Source organism: Oncorhynchus mykiss, chromosome 18 (assembly GCF_013265735.2).
Source record: "Oncorhynchus mykiss isolate Arlee chromosome 18, USDA_OmykA_1.1, whole genome shotgun sequence".
Lineage (NCBI taxonomy): Eukaryota > Metazoa > Chordata > Actinopteri > Salmoniformes > Salmonidae > Oncorhynchus > Oncorhynchus mykiss.
In genome coordinates, this window is record NC_048582.1 from 12,677,669 (window position 1) to 12,698,686 (window position 21,018).

At 44.1% G+C, this 21,018-nt stretch overlaps 1 protein-coding gene across 1 annotated transcript; it reads right to left on the minus strand.

The window, feature by feature from the left end:
* Positions 1–5,440: 5,440 nt before the first annotated feature.
* LOC110527208 (sodium/potassium-transporting ATPase subunit beta-233) lies at positions 5,441–17,952 on the minus strand. Its single transcript, XM_036951370.1, has 6 exons — positions 17,695–17,952; positions 11,380–11,508; positions 9,412–9,567; positions 7,478–7,662; positions 7,171–7,254; positions 5,441–6,895 (listed from the first exon to the last, which is right to left on the minus strand). The coding sequence occupies exons 1-6, from the start codon at positions 17,783–17,785 to the stop codon at positions 6,635–6,637; spliced, it is 906 nt and encodes a 301-aa protein (XP_036807265.1). The 5' UTR covers positions 17,786–17,952; the 3' UTR covers positions 5,441–6,634.
* Between the last annotated feature and the right edge of the window lie 3,066 nt (positions 17,953–21,018).

Here is a 21,018-nt window from a genome sequence, read left to right on the forward strand (position 1 = left end):
TGAGGTCTAGGGGTTATGTGTGAGGGGGATAGGTGGGGGGACCAGTGTAGCACATTCACGCTCATGTGGCATGTGTGCAGCCAGCCTGGCCTGTTGCCATGGTGCCTGTTTAGCTCCTGTCTGATAGGTCTGTGGGGAGGAGGGCTGCTCTTCTCCTCTCCTGGTTTCAGGCTTCGCTAAGGGATGGGACACACAGACCCATTCTCCTACCTTTCCCAAACTAGAGCTAGCTAGTAAATACAATAATGCTTCTCTCTCCATAAATGCTCCATGTGTGAACCTACAGTGTAAAACCCATCCTACCCCAGAAAATGAGTGTCTATTCTCCACTTATACGTTTGACACAATTCTGTACACATTTGACAAACCACTTCAGGACATAGGCATGCTACCTTATTACGTGGGACTGTTCTGTTCCTCCTCTAATAGTTGTTACATACTAACCTGAGAAGGACGCTATTTGAAGCTCGGACAGAAAATCTGAAAACCCTTCAGCACCTGGTGAACACTGATGACACCTCAGTGTGAAGGTGGTCTTCCCAGAGAACCCACAACTCTCATCTTCTCGGCCAATCAGGTTGTGTGTACTCCTTTTGCAGCCCCTCCTCTCAACTCTCTCTGCAGGGATGCAGTTCTTATGTAACGCTAGTAGGGTATTGACTTGCAGGTACATGGGGCCTCCTCTGTTGATGTCAATGTCCTCTCTCTTCAAGGTGTCCTAGCTGTCAGCGTTGTGATGAAATGTAGGCCTATGTGCCATTACACTCTCTTGTAATAGACCTCCCTCTGACTTACTCTTTCATGCTCTCTCTATTTTCCCTCTCTCTCTGCTTCATTTTATGCATAAGACCCCAACTCTTTATAAGACTCCTTCTCTCTCTCGTAACCTCTCCTTCTCTCTTTCTCTCCCTGAATAGCCTCGTTCCCATCTTGCGCTAACATGTGAGTTTCGTGATCTGATCAATGTGATCCAATCACTATCTGATCAAGGTTTGTTGCGTATAATGTGTCTCTTATCTGTCCACTGTGTCTGCATTGTGGCCAGATTAGCTGGTACCAGATAGGCCGGTGTAATGATGATTTAAATGGTTTGACCAGCTAGATCTGTTTCCACTTGATTAATATCCTGACACAATGCGTGTCTGACTACCGTCTAAAAATGTGGGCACAATCAGAATGTGGGCAAGGTCAGGACAAAGGGTGAATGTTAGAACCAGGTATCAACTGGGCTTCTCTTTCTCTCTCTCTTTCTCTGGCACAGAACACCTTCCTTTGAAACACAAAGCGCAGTACTTAAAACCAACTTGTGGGAACGAGGCCGAGCCTTTCAATGCAGACAGTGCTCTCTGTCTCAATAGAACCTAGGATGGTTGTACAGTAATGATGATTGTCAGTTGTCTATCAGTGTGTAAAGGTTTCCACCACCCCATAGTCTGTGAAACAGGGAGTAGAGCCAGGTGAGAAAGTGAATCCAGTGGTGCTGCTGCGTATGTCTGCCGTGCTCAGTTCTCCCTGGGGATCAGGTCTCAGTGTAGCAGTCAATGAATAAGTCATGATGATAGACAGACGCAATACGGTGGCAATAATCAGCCAGATATGGGCCTCTGGAGTCAGGTTCAACATCAGAAACACTGCACTGAGAGATGTGTGTGTGGATACTGAGAGGTGTTTGTGTGTGTGTGTGTGTGTGTGTGTGTGCGTGCGTGCGTGCGTGCGTGCGTGTGCGTGCGTGCGTGTATTTAAGAGTGCTGTGGTCTAATGTATGTGCATCAGTGAATAGTATGTGTGTTGTGATAATGATGTTAAAGAGAGTGTGTGTTGTGATGAGGTTAGAGAGAGGGTGTGTTGTGATGAGGTTAGAGAGAGTGTGTGTTGTGATGAGGTTAGAGAGAGTATTTGTTGTGATGAGGTTAGAGAGTGGGTGTGTTGTGATGAGGTTAGAGAGTGGGTGTGTTGTGATAATGATGTTAAAGAGAGTGTGTTGTGATGAGGTTAGAGAGAGTGTGTGTTGTGATGAGGTTTGAGAGAGTGTGTGTTGTGATGAGGTTAGAGAGTGTGTGTGTTGTGATGAGGTTAGAGAGTGGGTGTGTTGTGATAATGATGTTAAAGAGAGTGTGTTGTGATGAGGTTAGAGAGAGTGTGTGTTGTGATGAGGTTAGAGAGAGGGTGTGCTGTGATGATGTTAGAGAGGGTGTGTTGTAATAAGGTTAGCGAGAGGGTGTGTTGTGATGAGGTTAGAGAGGGTGTGTTGTGATGTGGTTAGAGAGAGGGTGTGTTGTGATGAGGTTAGAGAGAGTGTGTGTTGTGATGAGGTTAGAGAGAGTGTGTGTTGTGATGAGGTTAGAGAGAGTGTGTGTTGTGATGATGTTAGAGAGGGTGTGTTGTGTTGTGGTGGAATGAGAATCTAGATAGTTTCCCATGCCAAGACCATGGGCCTCAGGTAAGCTAGACTCTAGTGTTGTCTGTCATGGCTCTGTCCTCTGTGCCCTCTGCTCTTCTCCCAGTGTCCTCTAAAGGCCCCTCCTCTCTGCAGTGCCCTGGCTCCTGGCCCACAACAGGTTCCCCGGCCACTCATCTCACACACTGTCTCATTAAGCTATCACCTGCCTGCCCGCCTGCCCGTCGCCTAGTTGGCTGCCACTGTGCTGGGACCTCCGTCCGCCATGCCCCCGAGGCTAGCGCCTGCTCCCGCCACCGGTCACAAGATACGCCTCTGTCTTCGTGATGTATCTCCATACAGGAGCCTGAAACAGAACCCCACTGTTGGGCCGCTGCCTCTCCTGTCCTGGTCACCCCGGCTACTTAATGCAATTACAGAAAGGGAAGCTAGCCAGGTCTCAACATGCAGTCAGGGACTATGTTAAAAATGATACCCTGTACCCTATGCAGTGCACTACTTTTGACCAGGGATAGTGCACTATATAGGTAATAGGGTACGATTTCAGATGCAAGCAGGCAGTCAGTTCACCAGTCAGTCTACGCTGCCTGGACACCCTCACCCTGGCCCTGTCACAGCATTACTGAGACGGTTGGAAAATGCACCGTCACTCCACTCCTCATTTGAGGTCCCGGTGGCAAACACACAGGGCTCCCATTCATGAAAGCCTTTCTGATGGAAAACCCAAATAGAGTTGCTGGGATTACGTTTCAGCTGCTGCGTGTGTTAGAGACAAACTCCAAGAGGAGGAACCTGCGGTGGTGGAGTAGCTGACAAATGAGGAAGGTAGGCCTGAGGAAGGAAACACTTCAGCTACTCAACATGGCTATCATCCCTCAGATTACTGTGTTGTACTTGACTTGAAGATTGCTCACAACAACCTCAATGTTTATTTAAGACAAGCTATATCCCTTCTGATAAAACTAGAACCAGAGCCAAACTGTATCAGGGCCCAATTCAATCCCCAAAGTTCAGCTTTATAGCGTGATTGAAATTTAAAGGCAATGTTCCCGCTTTAGCGGAGACTGCATTCGCGGGAAACGCTGCACGTCGGCTCAATCGGAAATGACCTTCACATTTCTATAGCTGAATCAGCTTTCCATATTGAATAGTTCAAAGCTAGCCTTTCTGTAGTCCAAGATGAACTCTTAATTAAGGAGCCTACCTTTTCTCCTTCAGGTCCCAGGACCTTCTGTTATCTTCTGAGGTAGACTGGCTCAAAACAGCCAAATACTCCATTTAAATGTGAATGGATTATTAATGGCGATCCGGTTCTAGAAACATTAAGTCATTTACTTTCTCATTTCACAAATACAAAATATAGAATTACTGTACATCACAGGAGGCTGCTGAGGGGAGGTCGGCTCATAATAATGGTTGGAACGGTGCGGATGGAATGGCATCAAACCCCTGGAAACCATGTGTTTGGTGTATTTGATACCATTCCACTTCAGCCATTACCACAAGCCCGTTCTCCCCAATTAAGGAGCCACCAACCTCCTGTGCTGTACACTGTTTTAACAGGCTTTATGACAGTTGCAGCCGACAGTATTTGTCAGTTACAACACGTTTCTGGAGGACTTCTTCCAATACACACAGGTGTTCGGCGCATGCTAGATAGCTCATTAGCACAGGTGGTCCCTCTGTCTTCCATCATTTCTTTGGTAAACACGCGCTGTAACCTGGCGATATGGCCATGTGGGAACACGAATCCTAACCCTATAAAGGTGTTAATCAATTTACCTTTTTGTTTTTATAAAATAATTTCTTGCTGATATGAAAGATGAGGTCCTGATGAGTGTTAATGTTCAGACCGAGTGTTGGGGCTCTTAAAACTCCCAAATACAGAAGACACCTTCGTCCAATGACTTATGTGTACAGAAATGGACCTGAGAGTCATGACCAAGGACTAGTCCTTTCCACATTGGCTCTCGAGTGGCGCAGCGGTCTAAGGCACTGCATCTCAGTGCTAGAGGTGTCACTACAGACCCTGGTTCAATTCCAGGCTGTTTCACCGTGATTGGAAGCCAATTGGCCCATCGTCGTCTGGTTTAGGGTTTGGCTGGGGTAGGTCGTCATTGTAAATAAGAATTTCTTCTTAATTGACTTTATTTAACTAGGAGCCTAGTTAAATAAAACATTTTTTTTTAAAAGAATGAGCAGCATGGTTTTAGTCAGTCACCCAGGTGATGTGTCTTAAGCCTGGAGGCTAGCTGAGCTGTGGTAGCCATGGCAGTAGTCTCTCAGGAGAGGAGCTGCGATAACCACAGCAGTCTCTCAGGAGATGAGCTGTGGTAACCATGGCAACTGAGGCTAGTAGTGAAAAAAAACATAATATCCCTTACTTAGCATTGACAGCTCTCTGTAACATCTTTGATTTGTAGGTGGTTTGTAGTCTTTTCCAAGCCGACAACGCAACACAAAAAAATTATCATTTGACAAGCAGTTTCTCTATTGTCACGTTGTTGCAAAGAAAAAAAAAAACACAAAAACAGGTCAAATCAAATCTTCTGAAATTCACAGAGTTGACCTTGACAGTCATTAGCAATAGGAAAACAGAGGAAGGGCAGATGCACCAAGGGGAGCTGGTTTGGCAGCACTTATTCCTCCCTGATCTGTTAGCATCTGGTTAGAGTTGATAAGGAGTCCGTTTGGATGAAGATGTTCTCCTTTTAATTAAGGGCATTTCAAATCTAACAAGTGTTTTTGCAGGGTTTAAAATACATAAACAACCCTTTTCCTTGCCAATCCTCACTACTCTCTGAACATACAACGGTCTGATGTGGTTCCATTTCCATCGTCACTGATCTGAAAGGACAGGGAAGGTCACAGCAATAAAGCAGAGGTCATCGCTAGGGGGTTGTCCTTTCACCTGTGCTGTTCTTTCAGATCAGTGCATATTGAAAGGAAAGGAGACAAGGAGGGGACTCCACTTTAGACTAGTGCGGTGTGTCCTTACAGCGGAGTATTGGTCTTGTTTGAGAGAGACTGGAATAAAGAAAGTTGTGTTTTCATCATTTTATTTCAGGTTTTTTTCTTACTGGGATTAAATAAATGACAAGAGCGGATGAGAACTCCTGATAACGTGACTGATGTTAGACATTGACGTTTAGCACTTAACATCGACAAGAAATCCTAAAAACACGGGGTACAGCACTGCTTCTGATAAGATTCTCAACTTGGACCAGTGACTTTGGTATTGTATTTATACATTACACTTTTCTGCAGAAAAAAATTAAATTAAAAAAAGTACAACCACATAAATATAAAACTCCTTCCACCATGTAAAATGGTTAACACATTCATCAGAAAGTTACACCACGTTGTGAGGTGACGTAATTGAGCAAAACAATCATCTTTAAAAAGCAGAGTTAGCACCGTTGCCGTACAACAGGCAAAAGTAGCCCAACAACCCGGAGACACAACTCGACATTAAGAGGGAATCAAACAGAACGAAAGGAAGTAAAAGCCTGAAACAATAGCGTAATAAAACCCTTATCCCACATTTAAATGATTCTAAAAGAAAAGCCATGTGAAAATTCTCACAATCAATCAGACAAAGGCAAAAATAAGGAAAGAGTAGGCCTAGTTCCCTGGAGTGCAGCCTTTTTCCTCACACGGGTCAGAAGAGATCAGAGAGTACCGTGTCAATATTTTAAATTATTAAGTATTCATATATAGTATATACACATCTTGGACTGCTAAAGCTTGCTCACATAAGTAAACAGGTTACAACATGGCTTGGAAAGGACCAATGTATGCGACTACTGCACTGTACACTCCAAAAATATGTATAGAAACCACACAAGGCAGCAATACGGAGGGGGACAAAACACTGCTCGCTACACATCAGTAGTGGAATTACAATTTACAGTCATAAATGAAACATGTCCCCATGGCTCAAGGAATATTATTCATTTACAGTAGAATAAATACTTGATGCTATTGCTACTCCTCCTGCGACTTACATTCTAACCCTAGACAGAAGCAGAGAAGCCAGTGTAAAGCAGACAGATGAAGTGTCGTCCCGTATGTTATGACTTTTGTTCAAGACTAGTTGTGATTTTTTATTTTTTTTTAAACTTAACTTTGTATTTCCACCCCAACTCCCTTTCCTAAATTATTTTGTTACTTTTGAGAAATGGTTGGGGAGGGAGAGGGGGCTGGAGAGAAAAAGTGCTATGAACCTAACTGTGGTCATAAGTTGGTGACAGTGAATTTAACGTCAAATTTTCCTTGGAACTTGTCCTTCTCGCTGTAGCCAATGTTCTCTCCGTAGGCTCTGCACTCGATGCGCAGCTCGGTGTTCATGGTGAGGTTGACGAACTGGAGGGCCACTAGGGGCTGCAGGTACTGGGGGTGAAGCAGCTTGCCGTAGTAAGGGTAATACTGGAGGGGGAAACCTTCCCCAATGCCGTAGTACTTCACCTCACCCATCTTACCGGCGTCCTCCTCTCTCTGCAAAGAGATTGGGTGAGACAGTCAGAAGGAGAAAGACGGTGCTATTTTGGTCATTCTGACATCTGACCTTCACCCAGAAACACATTTACAATGCCTGGTTTAGTGACGGAACAGGGACTATTCCTCGAAAGCAATTCTAGAATTGCTAGAATGAACATTCCCCCATTCAAGTAAACATTCCCTTAGGCTTCAATGTTGCTTTACTGACTACTGTCAACTGACATTGGAATGATCAATTGTGATTTGATGTTGTTCCATCTAATTCTGTCTACCTTGTTGGTGCAGAAGATGGGCATGACGTTGGGCTGGACCTTGGTCTGGGCTCCCTCAGGGATGCTTTCATTGGAGCTGGGGGGCTGAAAGAATGGAGGCCAGGTACACAGTGAGGAAGGAGGCAAAACAATCTGCTAAAAACAGTAACACTTTTACCTAAGAAAGTTTATGTAGATTTTGTATTCAATAATGTACTACTACTTTGCCGGGAAATATGCATAAACTAACAACCAGGGGCCACTGGAAATATCACAGTGACCAGTTTGTACAAGAGGTCAACTTTTTATATGTCCTTAGGATATTTACCCGTGGCCTGAAGTTGACGATCCTGTTGAGCTTGACGATCAGGCAGGGTTTTCCTTCCTTGAAGCCAAAGTCTCTGTCTTCCATGCCGGAGCAAGGCCCAAGCCAGCTCCTCTGGAAGCGACAGGCCTTCCTGATCCCCACATCACTCTCCAGGTCACCACGGTTCTTATAGTCTTCCGGTTGCTCTGAAGGCAGGAGGAGGAGAAATCAAAAATAAACAACTGAGCACAGGAAGCCACAGCTGCTCGCTTCAACTAATTCATCAAAAACAAATTACAAAAAAACACCTTCTCTCTGAAGCCAATACACAATTCCATTCCATGTCCTGGACACTTAGTTCCTATCCCACCTGATGTTAGACCGTCAGAAAGGATTCAATAAGCAAAATGCTAGAAGATGATAGTACCACCTCCATCTAAGTAGAGCTTCCACCACACCGAGCACCTCTTAGGTCTGTGTCATGGCAGGCGGTAGGACTAGGAGCTAGGGCTAGGACTAGGAGTAGGACTAGCAGCTAGGGCTAGGACTAGGAGCTAGGAGTAGGACTAGTGGTAGGACTAGGGGTAGGACTAGGAGCTGGGGGTAGGACTAGGAGCTAGAGGGTAGGACTAGGAGCTAGAGGGTAGGACTAGGAGCTAGAGGGTAGGACTAGGAGCTAGAGGGTAGGACTAGGAGCTTGGGGGTAGGACTAGGAGCTGGGGGTAGGACTAGGAGCTGGGGGTAGGACTAGGAGCTAGGGGTAGGACTAGGAGCTAGGGGTAGGACTAGGAGCTAGGGGTAGGACTAGGAGCTAGGGGTAGGACTAGGAGCTAGGACTAGGAGCTAGGGGTAGGACTAGGAGCTAGGGGTAGGACTAGGAGCTAGGGGTAGGACTAGGAGCTAGAGGGTAGGACTAGGAGCTAGGGGTAGGACTAGGAGCTAGGGGTAGGACTAGGAGCTAGAGGGTAGGACTAGGAGCTAGAGGGTAGGACTAGGAGCTAGAGGGTAGGACTAGGAGCTAGGGCTAGGACTAGGAGCTAGGGGGTAGGACTAGGAGCTAGGGGGTAGGACTAGGAGCTAGGGGGTAGGACTAGGAGCTAGGGGTAGGACTAGGAGCTAGGGGTAGGACTAGGAGCTAGGGGTAGGACTAGGAGCTAGGGGTAGGACTAGGGGTAGGACTAGGAGCTGGGGGTAGGACTAGGGGTAGGACTAGGAGCTAGGGGTAGGACTAGGAGCTAGGGGGTAGGACTAGGAGCTAGAGGGTAGGACTAGGAGCTAGGGGTAGGACTAGGAGCTGGGGGTAGGACTAGGGGTAGGACTAGGAGCTGGGGGTAGGAGCTAGGGGGTAGGACTAGGAGCTGGGGGTAGGACTAGGAGCTAGAGGGTAGGACTAGGAGCTAGGGGTAGGACTAGGGGTAGGACTAGGAGCTAGGGGTAGGACTAGGAGCTAGGGGTAGGACTAGGAGCTAGGGGTAGGACTAGGAGCTAGGGGTAGGACTAGGAGCTGGGGGTAGGACTAGGAGCTGGGGGTAGGACTAGGAGCTGGGGGTAGGACTAGGAGCTGGGGGTAGGACTAGGAGCTAGGGGTAGGACTAGGAGCTAGGGGTAGGACTAGGAGCTGGGGGTAGGACTAGGAGCTGGGGGTAGGACTAGGAGCTGGGGGTAGGACTAGGAGCTGGGGGTAGGACTAGGAGCTGGGGGTAGGACTAGGAGCTAGGGGGTAGGACTAGGAGCTAGGGGGTAGGACTAGGAGCTAGGGGGTAGGACTAGGAGCTAGGGGTAGGACTAGGAGCTAGGGGTAGGACTAGGAGCTAGGGGTAGGACTAGGAGCTAGGGGTAGGACTAGGAGCTAGAGGGTAGGACTAGGGGTAGGACTAGGAGCTAGAGGTAGGACTAGGGGTAGGACTAGGAGCTAGGGGTAGGGGGTAGAGAGCGGAATGGAACAGTTCCTGTACCTCCACAATCCTCGTATTTCATCTGGTCCCGCTGTTTGTCGTCGTCGTACATAACCAGGAACTCTCGCATGGCCTTGGTGTAAGTCAAGTAGGTCTCCACATCATTCAAGTTGAAGGCGATCTCGGATTTGTCGGAGCGTGGGGTGTGTGACAGGCCTGAGAACAGACAGTCACCATCAGTTTTAATGTTACAGAAGTGAAGTACTATTAGCAATACACACTTATAATAGGACAATAATGTTTCAGTGGACTTGTGGCCATTCTATTTACACTAACTCACAACAGTACTGAGTATGAAACCAGTTAAGAACAGTCAGTGTAATTTGCTTTCTAATGAAGTCTTTCAGTGAGGCAGTCATCCATCGAAGAGTCCACACTTTGGAAAACAGTCTTGAAGAGGAAGACAAGGTGAATCCCTCTCATTGTTCTTAGCAGGAAAGACGGGTCAGTAAAAGGGAAAAGCCCATTTCAAACAAAAGACAACTGTCTCTACGCTACGACACAAGATCCAAAACACGTCCACCCCCATTCTCTTCTACTTCCTTATTTACAACCAGCCCAGCCCCCACACTAAGTTCCATCTTTCATGACCAGAAAACTAAAGAGAACTAACTGGACTGAGTGAGGTGAGGAGTCTGAAGAGAGTAATGCTTCTCTTCTCTTTCTGCTTGTTAGTGTCCTCTTCGTTGTGAAGACATGGCCCAGTTATCAGGCCTCCTGTGGAAAGTAACGCACTATCAACGCCTAGCTACCTCTCCTAATGGAGGTTCCCCGAGCAGACCATGGCTATATATATATACACCCAGACAGACATGACTGGGATACTAGCTTTAGACCCAATTCAAATGCAGCTTACATGTCTTTGACAATGTCATGGTTGAAAACACCAACAGGAAAGGGTTAATGCTCTGTGGAAGGGCACTGGTGCTGTGGGATTGGGTTGTGTTGTGTAAGGGGAGAAAATAAAGTAGAGAATAGCATCTGCCGTTGACAGTTTACCACAGAGCTCTCCCTGGGAAAGGAAGCAAGCAATGTCTACCAGAACTTCACGGTCTGTTTTAACTCTAGTCAAAGGCATCAGGAGAGAGCTCTGTTAGGGGACCACACTGTAAAGTTCACAATTAGCACTTCTCCCTCCATTTCACACCCACGTAATCAGAACAGACTCCAGCGAAACTGACTAAGCCTCTCAGAAAGAGGAAACTGTGGAGAAAGACATGAAATATGCAAAGTCCAATAATGGGAAACGGGAACAGTTCTCGTTCTTTAAACACTACACTCCCTAACAAATTGGGAAGAGAGGCCTCTGCCCATGTGGGAGGCCTTTAGGGGAATTAATTGCGACACTTGACCGACCCACTACCTACACCAAAATGTCCAATACGTCATGAGCATTTAAACAGTAGGAAAACAGTAAAACGTCAAGGATTCAGTTCACTACTAGACCCAAGTTAATTTTGACAGAAGCACTTCTGTACATCTTTGTTATTGGATGTAAGCATACTACTGTACAAGCTAGCCTAAATGAGCCAGGGCCATAAACACTGAACCAGTACCAAAATAGTTCCACATGCTGCATGCATGGATGACACCCACCGTTTACTTGAAAGACAAGAGTCCTCTGTGTCGGACCTCAAAACGGTACTGTGCCGGCCTGCTCTCTGGCCCATACAGTGCTAATGTCAATTCAGCTGATATCTCACAGTGGGACTCCCTTAACGAGTTAAAGTGTGAAATTCAATAAGAGGATGTTTGACGGACATAACCCACCCCTCTGAGATACACAAACATGCATGTTAGACTCTGGCTGCAGCCCAAATTGCATCCTATTACCTACATAGTGCACTACTTTTGACCAGTGGGTAGGGAATAGGGTGCCAATTCAAACAAAGCCACTGTGGTTGGACACCATCTCTTATCCCCAGGCAGCAGTAGTGGCTCAGTGTCTAGTGTTCAGTGATACCTTACCTGGGGGAGCAACTCTGTCTTGCCAGGTGGGTTTGTAGTTACTGAGGGTGAGAAGCAAGGCCTGGATGGTGCCGATGAATACTCCAGCCAGAAAAGCATAGAAGATTAAGTAGAACCCTAGAATCTTAACTGTAAAAGGAGAGAGAGAGAGAAATGGGTCATCACCATGCAAAAGATGTGGAGGACAGATGATTGTGACATACCTTTCTTTCCTTTAAAAAAAAACTACAAACACCAGTGATGCCATGAAATTAAGATCTGGTTGTTATGTTGTTGACAAGGTCCATTTCCACTCATTTAATTGAGTCATACAAAAAGCACATACAGAACTCCAGCATTCCGCAATTGTAGAATGTTAAATCTGCCCTGAAAAACAAGGAACATTCCCCATAATAAAGTCCTAAGTCCAACCTTAGTATTACTGCAGTAGTTAAGAATCTGCTCTAGTTATTAAGAATCTGCTCAAGTCAACACAACCCTGCCACCCTAACCAGCCCTGCAGAGCCAGTGTGTACAGTACGCTAAACACAGCAGACATGTAGACTGTGGATCCCCACTTTCATTTTTGACTGTAGTGTTTGTGGAGTTGGGGACTTAAAATGCATACCATTTTAATATAAATACATAAGCAATGTCTTGCACCACAAAGTGAGACAAGAAGGGTACAGCTTAAGAAAGAGAAACAGCAAGTCTGCCTACTGTGTCGTCAGAAGAGTGTTTTCTCAGTGTTCCAATTCAATCTCATTCGTGTCTATCCTATCGTCAAACCTCAATAGACTGCCCAGTCATTGCACCACAACACTATCAAACATATTAAAAATTAGATAAATAGATTGGCTGGCTCTACTACTAATCCAAGCCCACCTGATTTCTACTTTAAGCTTCCTGGTTCGGACACAGACTATCCATAACTAGAATGAGTCCCAAATGGCACCCTATTCCCCATGTAGTGCCCTGGTCAAAAGAAGTGTACAATATAGGGGAAAAGGGTGCCATTTGGGATGCACACCTGGGCTCAGTGATACCTATACAGGTAGAATGCATGCAGACAGAGAAGCCCGTGTCTCCTATGGAGGGAGCAGGAGGTGACCTAACCACAAAGCTACTGTTCCAAATAGTAATCCACCTATAACAGTAGATATTGTCTTGACTCTTCACTGAGGGCAGGAAAACGAAAGTGTAACCAGTAGATCATACAGTAGTAGCCAGGAGAACAACAACTTCAGGCTTCAGAGTAAATCAAATTGTCAAAATTCGCTTTTGGTTGCTCTTAAACTCAGAACCCAGAAACAAATCTCAAGCTAGCTACTCAGCTTTAATTGTTAGGCCTGTCACAAGAGACTAGGTTGCTCTAAAAATAGTGTCCACATCGCAAATAATTTATTGGTCTTAATACATTCAGGTCCCAATAACAATGGGGGCAGTCTGCATGCTCAGCTTTTATACAAAACCTAGATACTACCCAGCTGGCACATAACGTCCTGAGAACCATACAGTATGTTTCTTAGAGCTTGGTGAGAGTGTGGTTGTGCTATGGTTATTTTACATACAACCTTCCACAACATTCTGGGAATGGTGCAGGATACCCAGCTAGTATATAACATTCTGAGAACCATATGTTTCTTAGTTGGGAATTTCAGTACCTCAGTTGAACTTTTCCTCATGGTTCTATTTAAAAGTAATGTTCTCAAATTGTTTAGAGAATGTTCAATTTAGGGGCACTGTTGCAGAAATCACATCGCCTTTTCCTGGTTGCTAAAATAGTTTGCGACGAAACAAGCAAGCATAGTGTAGAGAATCATTGTACCATCTAAACCTCCCAGAATGCAGTTCCTAGGGCTTCCACTAGATGTCAGTCTTTAGAAAGGGGCGGCAGGGTAGCCTAGTGGTTAGAGCGTTGGACTAGTAACCGGAAGGTTGCGAGTTCAAACCCCCGAGCTGACAAGGTACAAATCTGTCGTTCTGCCCCTGAACAGGCAGTTAACCCACTGTTCCCAGGCCGTCATTGAAAATAAGAATTTGTTCTTAACTGACTTGCCTGGTTAAATAAAGGTAAAATAAAATAAAAAAATAAAGAAAGAGTTTCAGGCTTTTTATTTAATTTAAATGAGCTAGAATTTGTTGTTTTTGTAAATGGCTCCCATTTTGGCTGTAGTGTTTGTAGCGCGTTCCGGTGAGTGCATGTACTTCGTTGTTTATCTCCGGTAATGACAGTACTATTGTCTTAAATTGTATTGTTTATTCACATATTAGGGTACCTGAGATTTGATTAGAAACGTTTGACTTGTTTTGAAGAAGTTTATTGGTAACTTACGGGATTCATTTGTATGCATTTTGAACGAGGGAAACCGGTGGATTACTGAGTCAAGCGCGCCAAATAAACTAACTTTTTGGGGATATAAAGGACTTTATCGAACAAAATGACCATTTGTTATGTAGCTGGGACCCCTGTGATTGCAACCAGATGAAGATCTTCAAAAGGTAAGTGATTTATTTTTTAATCGCTATTTCTGACTTGTGACGCCTCTGCTTGGTTGGAAAGTATGTATGTAATGCTTTTGTATGCGGGGCGCTGTCCTCAGATAATCATGGTGTGCTTTCGCCGTAAAGCCTTTTTGAAATTTGACAAAGCGGCTGGATTAACAAGAAGTTAAGCTTTTAACTGATGTAGGACACTTGTATTTTCATGAATGTTTAATATTACGATGTGTCATTTGAATTTCGCGCTCTGCAATTTCACAGGATGTTGGCCAGATGGGACGCTAGCGTCCCAATGATCCGCAAGAAGTTAAAATGGAGGTTTGTTTAAATAGACTAAAGTGAACAGTTTTGTATGAGTAAAAAAAATGCATGCTAGCTGCACTAATTCCATGGCTAGAGAACAGAAGATCATAGGGTCAAATCTCACTGACAACGTGCCACAATACATTTTTTTTCTTTAAGTTTTGCATTTGAATGATTCATGCCTAAGAAAATGAATTCACATGTGTCTGATCTGTGCTTGGAGTTCAACACAGTTAAGCTAGCAGTGTTACTCTTATTGAAACATGTTCTTAGAATGTTATTTAATTACCTTCAAATAACCTAGAATTTCCATTCTCAGAACATTAATAAAACCTTCCAGGAAAACTTCCAGGGAACCATAGAACATTCACAGAACCTCCCTACAACCTTAAAAAGAAAATATATACATTCCCAGAACATGTGAACTGTTCACTTCCGTTCTCAGAACATTTGTTTTACAGGTCAGGAAACATTATTTCGTAATCAGAACCAATGGGAAACCAAAAACGTAACGTTCCCACAACTTCCAAGGAACCAAAATGTGCTAGCTGGGATATGCATAAAACCAGCACAGGTATACAGGTCCAGAATGAGAAATCATAGGCCCGGGGTTTTGGTATATTGAAATCTGCAAAAGGCAAACCAACAGCCACAACCAACCATAGAATTATAATCCATAAATGGCAGGTCTGACTAACGTCAGGACTGGCATTCATTGCTAGTGTACCCTTGAATGTAACAGTCAGTCAAAGTGTACCCTTGAATTTAACAGTCAGTCAAATTGCCAAAGTAAGACGTTACGAAACCCTTCTATGGATTATATGTCTATGGCCGCAACTGTACATTTGGAGCACGCTGCCCAAACTGCAGCCTTCCCGACTGTAGGTATACCGCTAACTGCCAAAATAAAGGAAACACTTAAGTAAACGAGGGATACAAAGTACATCTTATGGTGTGTGGTGCATTTTTCTGGCATGGATAGGTCCACCTGTAGAATCTATGCCAAGGCGCATTGAATCTGTTCTGGCAGCTCGTGGTGACCCAACACCCTTTATGTTGGCGTTTCCTTTATTTTGGTCTGTGCTCGTGCTAAAACTTAATCCACAGTTGTTTTTTTTATAAACTATACATTTTCTGTGACTAAATTATGCTCTCTGGTGGATTTCAAACATTGAGAGTGGGGCTCCTGTGGTTGGATAAAACATTTTTATTTTTTATTATACAAATACATTTTTAAAAAGCATCTTGGACCCTCTACGGGCTTGGGCCCTGCCCCTGACTCACAATTGACCAGTCACATTTATTTAATTATGCAGTTTATTTGTATTAATCCCCCCCCCCCCAGTTACCCATGTGGGCCTCATACCGCGTCTCCTCCCACCATCTGATGACTAGTAGAGTGGCAGCAGCAGTCTACACTCATTGAGAGCGGGCTCGAGTCCTGTGGTTGGCAATAAAAAGATATACACCACACACACATATCTTTTAATATTATTTTTGTAAAACAACTTAATATTATTTTGCTTCCTCTTGGCCCCCCCACAGGCTTGGGCCCAGGGACTTCAGCCCCGGTAAGCCCCTGCATTAAGCCAGCCCTGCAGGTACAGTGCATTTTAGTAATTTAGCAGAGGCGCTTATACAGAGCGACTTACGGGATAAATTATGGTTAAGTGCCCTGCTCAAGGGCACATTGTCAAGATTTTTACGTAGTCGGCTCGGGATTTGAACCAGCAACCTTCGGTTACCATCCGAACGCTCTTAACCGCTAGGTTAACTGCCGCCCTGAGTCCAGCCATAGTACTAGTACAGTATTAGAATCTCCTCAAGTCACCCCCAACCCTGCTGCCCCCACCAGCCCGCAGAAATACTACTGTATAGGCCTAGTGGTGCCCCAACCCACCAGACCTGCAGAGCTAGTACTGTTTTGGCCTAGTGGTGCATAAGACAATGTCAAAAGGTCACATCTTATAGGAGACAGCAGTTCCCTTTCAATCAATTACGCAGGACTTAAGATGTCCTTATAATTTTGCCAAGGAACAGGCGACATCACAACCACCCAGTGTCTTATCCAGATCATGCGTTTTCCCTGATCACAATTGGCCGGTACAAGGGTGCATACATTATCCATATTATAGACGAGGGTTCAATATCTCCTCTCTCTCCATGCATCACACCAGATAAAACATATGTTCTTGCATTGTAGACAGATTAAATTAATCATGCAAGTGGCCGAATGGAGACGAGTCATCATTAAAGTCATGGATAGTGTCACACACATTGTACAAAATTATGCACCACTTAAATTGGATGGATGAGGAGCACCAGTGTTGGTTGGAGACATGTTTGGGTTTGGGGTAGTGGGGTTGGAGGCTCACTTCTTTAGGTTTCCTTCTCATTTTATTGAACTGAATATTAAATGATATGTTGTGCTTGTAACCCCCCCACCAAACAAGAAAAATGACTAAATAAAAAAATATGGTCACCACAAAAATGAAAAGAAAAGATCCAAAACGAGGTTTGGCCTTGAGATAATACACACAAAACACAGTTGAAGTAAATGACCAAACCAACCAACTTGAGGGCGTTAGGTAAATAAGCAAAATTGCAACATGAATTGTCGCTCAGCTGGTCATCCTCTGAATACCGAAAATGTCGGGTAGTTGTGTGACATTGAGACGAGGGAAGACATGGGTGAAGATAGAAACGAGAAAAGTACAATTAGTCTAGTTAATACATTTCCATTGTTAATTAAAGTGACACAGTATCCACATCGAATAGTAGTAACACAAGATGGAATGTCCTCTCAATAATTCCAAGTAGGCCCCATCACCTTGAATCACCTTGGACTATGATGCATTTTTAACCCTTTGATTGTGTCATTTTACATCGGAAATTAAACTAAGTCTCTACAGCATGTACATATGGTGTAATTCAATCCTAATACTTATAGATCATGTTACTGCGATGGAGAGTTCTAGTCTCCTTCCAGGCATAGGCGGCTGCGTCTCTGCAGTGTGATCAACTAGCCTACTGTACTATTAGGATTCGAACCTTTAGAATAACATGTTCTAATAATGTATTATGCATATTCCCACCACCGTCTTTCAACGACCTATTTGGATTCTCATATTAATTTAAGATGTGCGAACCCATCTTTGCTTGGAACAGTCGGTAGGCTGTTATTTTGAATAAGGCAGTAGGTTCCTAGCAAGGACAGTGAAATATGAGCAAAAACTGGTCGCATGTTCACGGTATGCTATTACTCACAACACAGACATGGAGAGCCATGAACAACGAGTGGCGATGGGCAATGATATAGAGTCGGTGACACCGTACCATTGTAGCACACATTGCTGCAAAGTCAAATCAAACAGGTGCTATGCACCAAGATTAAATTAAGACTCGGTGCGTGTTCCATACTGCCCAATAGAAGTTCGATCGTGCCATATGAGATCCATCACAATTTCGATTAAAACCTCCGGCCACAATGGCCAATTACCGTGATCATAAATATCAGAATTGCATACTTACACCAACTCCCCCCTGTGCGTCCACAAAATTCCCCCTTGTCCGAATCCCATACAAACTTCTTCCATCCACCATCGTCTTTATTCGAAGACATTTTCGACTGTGTGGTGCTCTTTCTTTATTCAGTTCCCTTCGCTTCTGTCTGCCGGTCCCTCTCCGGAGTACCAAATTCCAAAAACAGACGGACTTGTACACGGCTTGTTCCTGCGTACTCACTGCACACAGATATATCCCAGTTGCAGTCGACTCCGCCCGAAAACTATTTTAACAAGTCACCCACTAGGAGGGAGGGCCAGCTCTCGCGAATCACAAACGCGCGCCCTCTCTGCGTAATGCTATCGTTTGTGGAGAGTCGGCAGCAGGGTTTTGCTCCACCCCTGGACGTAGTATACGTCAGAATGTCCTTTACGATGCGACCCTGCGATTTCAACAGAAGATAACTCAAATTAATAAAGATTCAGAGGCATAGTACATATATTCACAGCGCCAGCTATACATTACAAATTGCCACCATTGTCTTCATTATCTGGAGACCTAATTCACTCAAACTGGGATTTACAATGTGGGTAAACTTAAAATGTTAAAAATTACAGAAGTATGATGGCCTACCATAATTACTATTCATACTTATATGATCATCTGAGGAAGCCAAGATGACTTGGCCATTCCTCATTAACTCAATTGTAATTGGAGAAAAACACATATGATCCATATCTAGCACATTTGGTTCCCTTGGAAGTCGTGGGAACTTATGTTTTTTGTTTAGCTGCAACCTGAGCTTGAAGAGGCGCTGTTGCACCTTCTTCACCACACTATCTGTGTGGATGGACCATTTCAGGTTGTCAGTGATGTACACCCCAAGGAACTTTAAGCTTTTCACCCTCTCCACTGTGGCCATGTCAATGTGGATGGGGGCGTGGTCTCTGCTGTCTCCTAAAGTTCACGATCAGCTCCTTTGTTTTGTTGACGTTGAGGGGGAGGTTATTTTCCTGGCAACACTCCACCAGGGCCCTCACCTCCTCCCTGTAGGCTGTCTCGTTGTTGTTGGTAATCAGGCCTATGACTGTTGTGTTTTCTGCAAACTTGATGATTGAGTTGGAGACGTGCGTGGCCATGCAGTCATGGGTGAACAGGGAGTACAGGAGGGGGCTGAGCATGCACCCTGGTGGGCCCCCGTGTTGAGGATCAGCGTAGCGGAGGTGTTGTTGCCTACCTTCACCACCTGGGACCGCCCCGCCAGGAAGTCCAGGACCTAGTTGCACAGGGCAGGATTCAGACATAGGTCACCAAGCTTAGTGATGAGCTTGGAGTGCAATATGGTGTTAAAGGCTGCAGCTGTATTAGATGAACAGCATTCTTACATAGATATTCCTCTTGTTGAGATGGGATAGGGCAGTGTGCAGTGCGATTGCGTCATCCGTGGATCTATTGGGACGATATGCAAATTGTAGTGGGTAAAGGGTGTTGGGTAAGGTGGAGGTGATATGATCCTTATCTAGCCTCTCAAAGCAGGTCATGATGACAGAAGTGAGTGTCGTGGGGCGACATTCATTTAGTTCAGTTACCTTCACTTTCTTGGTTACGGGAACAATGGTGGACATCTTGAAGCAAGTCAGGACAACAGACTGGTATAGGGAGAGATTGAATATGTCCTTAAACACTCCAGCCAGCTGGTTAGGGTTAGGAGTTAGGTTAAAGGGCTAAGATTAGGGGAAGGGTTAGATAACATGCTAAGTAGTTGCAAAGCTAAAAAGTAATAAGTAATAAGTAGTTGCTAAAATGTTCAACTTGTCCGTGATGAGATGCAAACACACAACCTTTGAGTTGCTAGATGTCTGCGTTAACCATGCTCCTTTCCTTTTTGCCTTAAGTAACCTACTGTCATACCAAACGCAACATATCATACTCATTTGAGTGTTCCGGATTTACTTAGGCCAATGTCATGGTGCTACGGATTTTAGTGAAATATAATATGTTTTGCTCTGAGACCAGGCTGTTCCTTTTCCTGTTCTAGGAACATTCCATTTTAGTTTGCAGGAAGGTTTTGAAAATGTTTTATTATGGTTCCCTAAAACTTTTCCTGGGAGGTTTTATTAATGTTGTTCTCTAAATGTTGTGAATGTTTTGAATAAAATTGTTATTTGGAGGTTTTTGAGTAACTTCCTTATAACTTTCACTAAATGTTTGACTAAGGCTTTTAATAAAACGGCCATCTTAGGTTAACTGTTTTGAACAACAAGCACAGATAGGACACATGGAAATCATTTGCTTAGTCATTAATCATGCAAACACATCTATTTTTTATGGTGACAGAGCATCAGTGAGTTTGAAACCTATGATCTTCTGTTCTCTATCCATGGAATTAGTCCAGTGTGCCACCAGGATGGCACTTGCCTGCTGTTTATTTATTTAACTCATACAAAGCTGTTCATTTTAGTTTATTCAAACAGACCCCATTCCAAAGGAAATAAGCACTCATTAAGATCAGGTGAGGACAATTACTGAGCGCGGCCGACACACCTTAACATACCTAACAAGAGAGGATAGAGAGAGTTTTGTTGTTGCTGAGAACAGAATGTATATGTTTAAAAAAAACATTCTTATAACATTCTTTGAACCTTATTAAAGTTTTCAGAAATTCCCACAGAAGAACGTTGTTTCTTAACGTTCTATGAACATTCTAACAACATTACTTAATATAGAACCATGAGGAAACCTGTAGGAAACATTATACTGAAATTCCCACAGAAACCGTTGTTTCTTAATGTTCTCGGAACAATTTGAGAAGATGACTTTAAGTAGAACCATGAATACACTTGTAGGAAGTTACACTGAAGTACTGAATTCCTACAGAAGACCATTGTTTCTTAACCTTCTCTGAACTATTTGAGAACATTCCCAATGTCAAACCAATTAGAAACGATTCCTAGAACATTCCCAATGTCAAACCAATTAGAAACAATTCGTAGAACATTACCAATGTGAAACCAATTAGAAACCATTCCTAGAACATTACCAATGTCAAACCAATTAGAAACCATTCCTAGAACATTCCCAATGTCAAACCAATTGGAAACCATTCCTAGAACCTTACCAATGTCAAACCAATTGGAAACCATTCCTAGAACATTCCCAATGTCAAACCACTTGGAACCATTCCTAGAACATTACCAATGTCAAACCACTTGGAACCATTCCTAGAACATTACCAAAATTGTAACCATGTTAGAACTTTTGGGAAACATTCTGTTAAAGTAATGATATGCCAAGAAAACAACTTTTTTTCTGTCAACTTACTTAAATGTGCTGAGGATGTTCCAAAGCCAA

Bases quoted from the DNA above. Each gene is read 5' to 3' on its own strand.
- LOC110527208 (XM_036951370.1), bottom strand. From the start codon at position 17,785: ATGTCTTCGAATAAAGACGATGGTGGATGGAAGAAGTTTGTATGGGAT. The intron at 9,568-11,379 runs GTAAGGTATCAC...GTCTGTTCTCAG, and splicing joins AGACAGAGTTGCTCCCCCAG to GCCTGTCACACACCCCACGC. The intron at 7,255-7,477 runs GTAAATATCCTA...CCATTCTTTCAG, and splicing joins TCGTCAACTTCAGGCCACGG to CCCCCCAGCTCCAATGAAAG.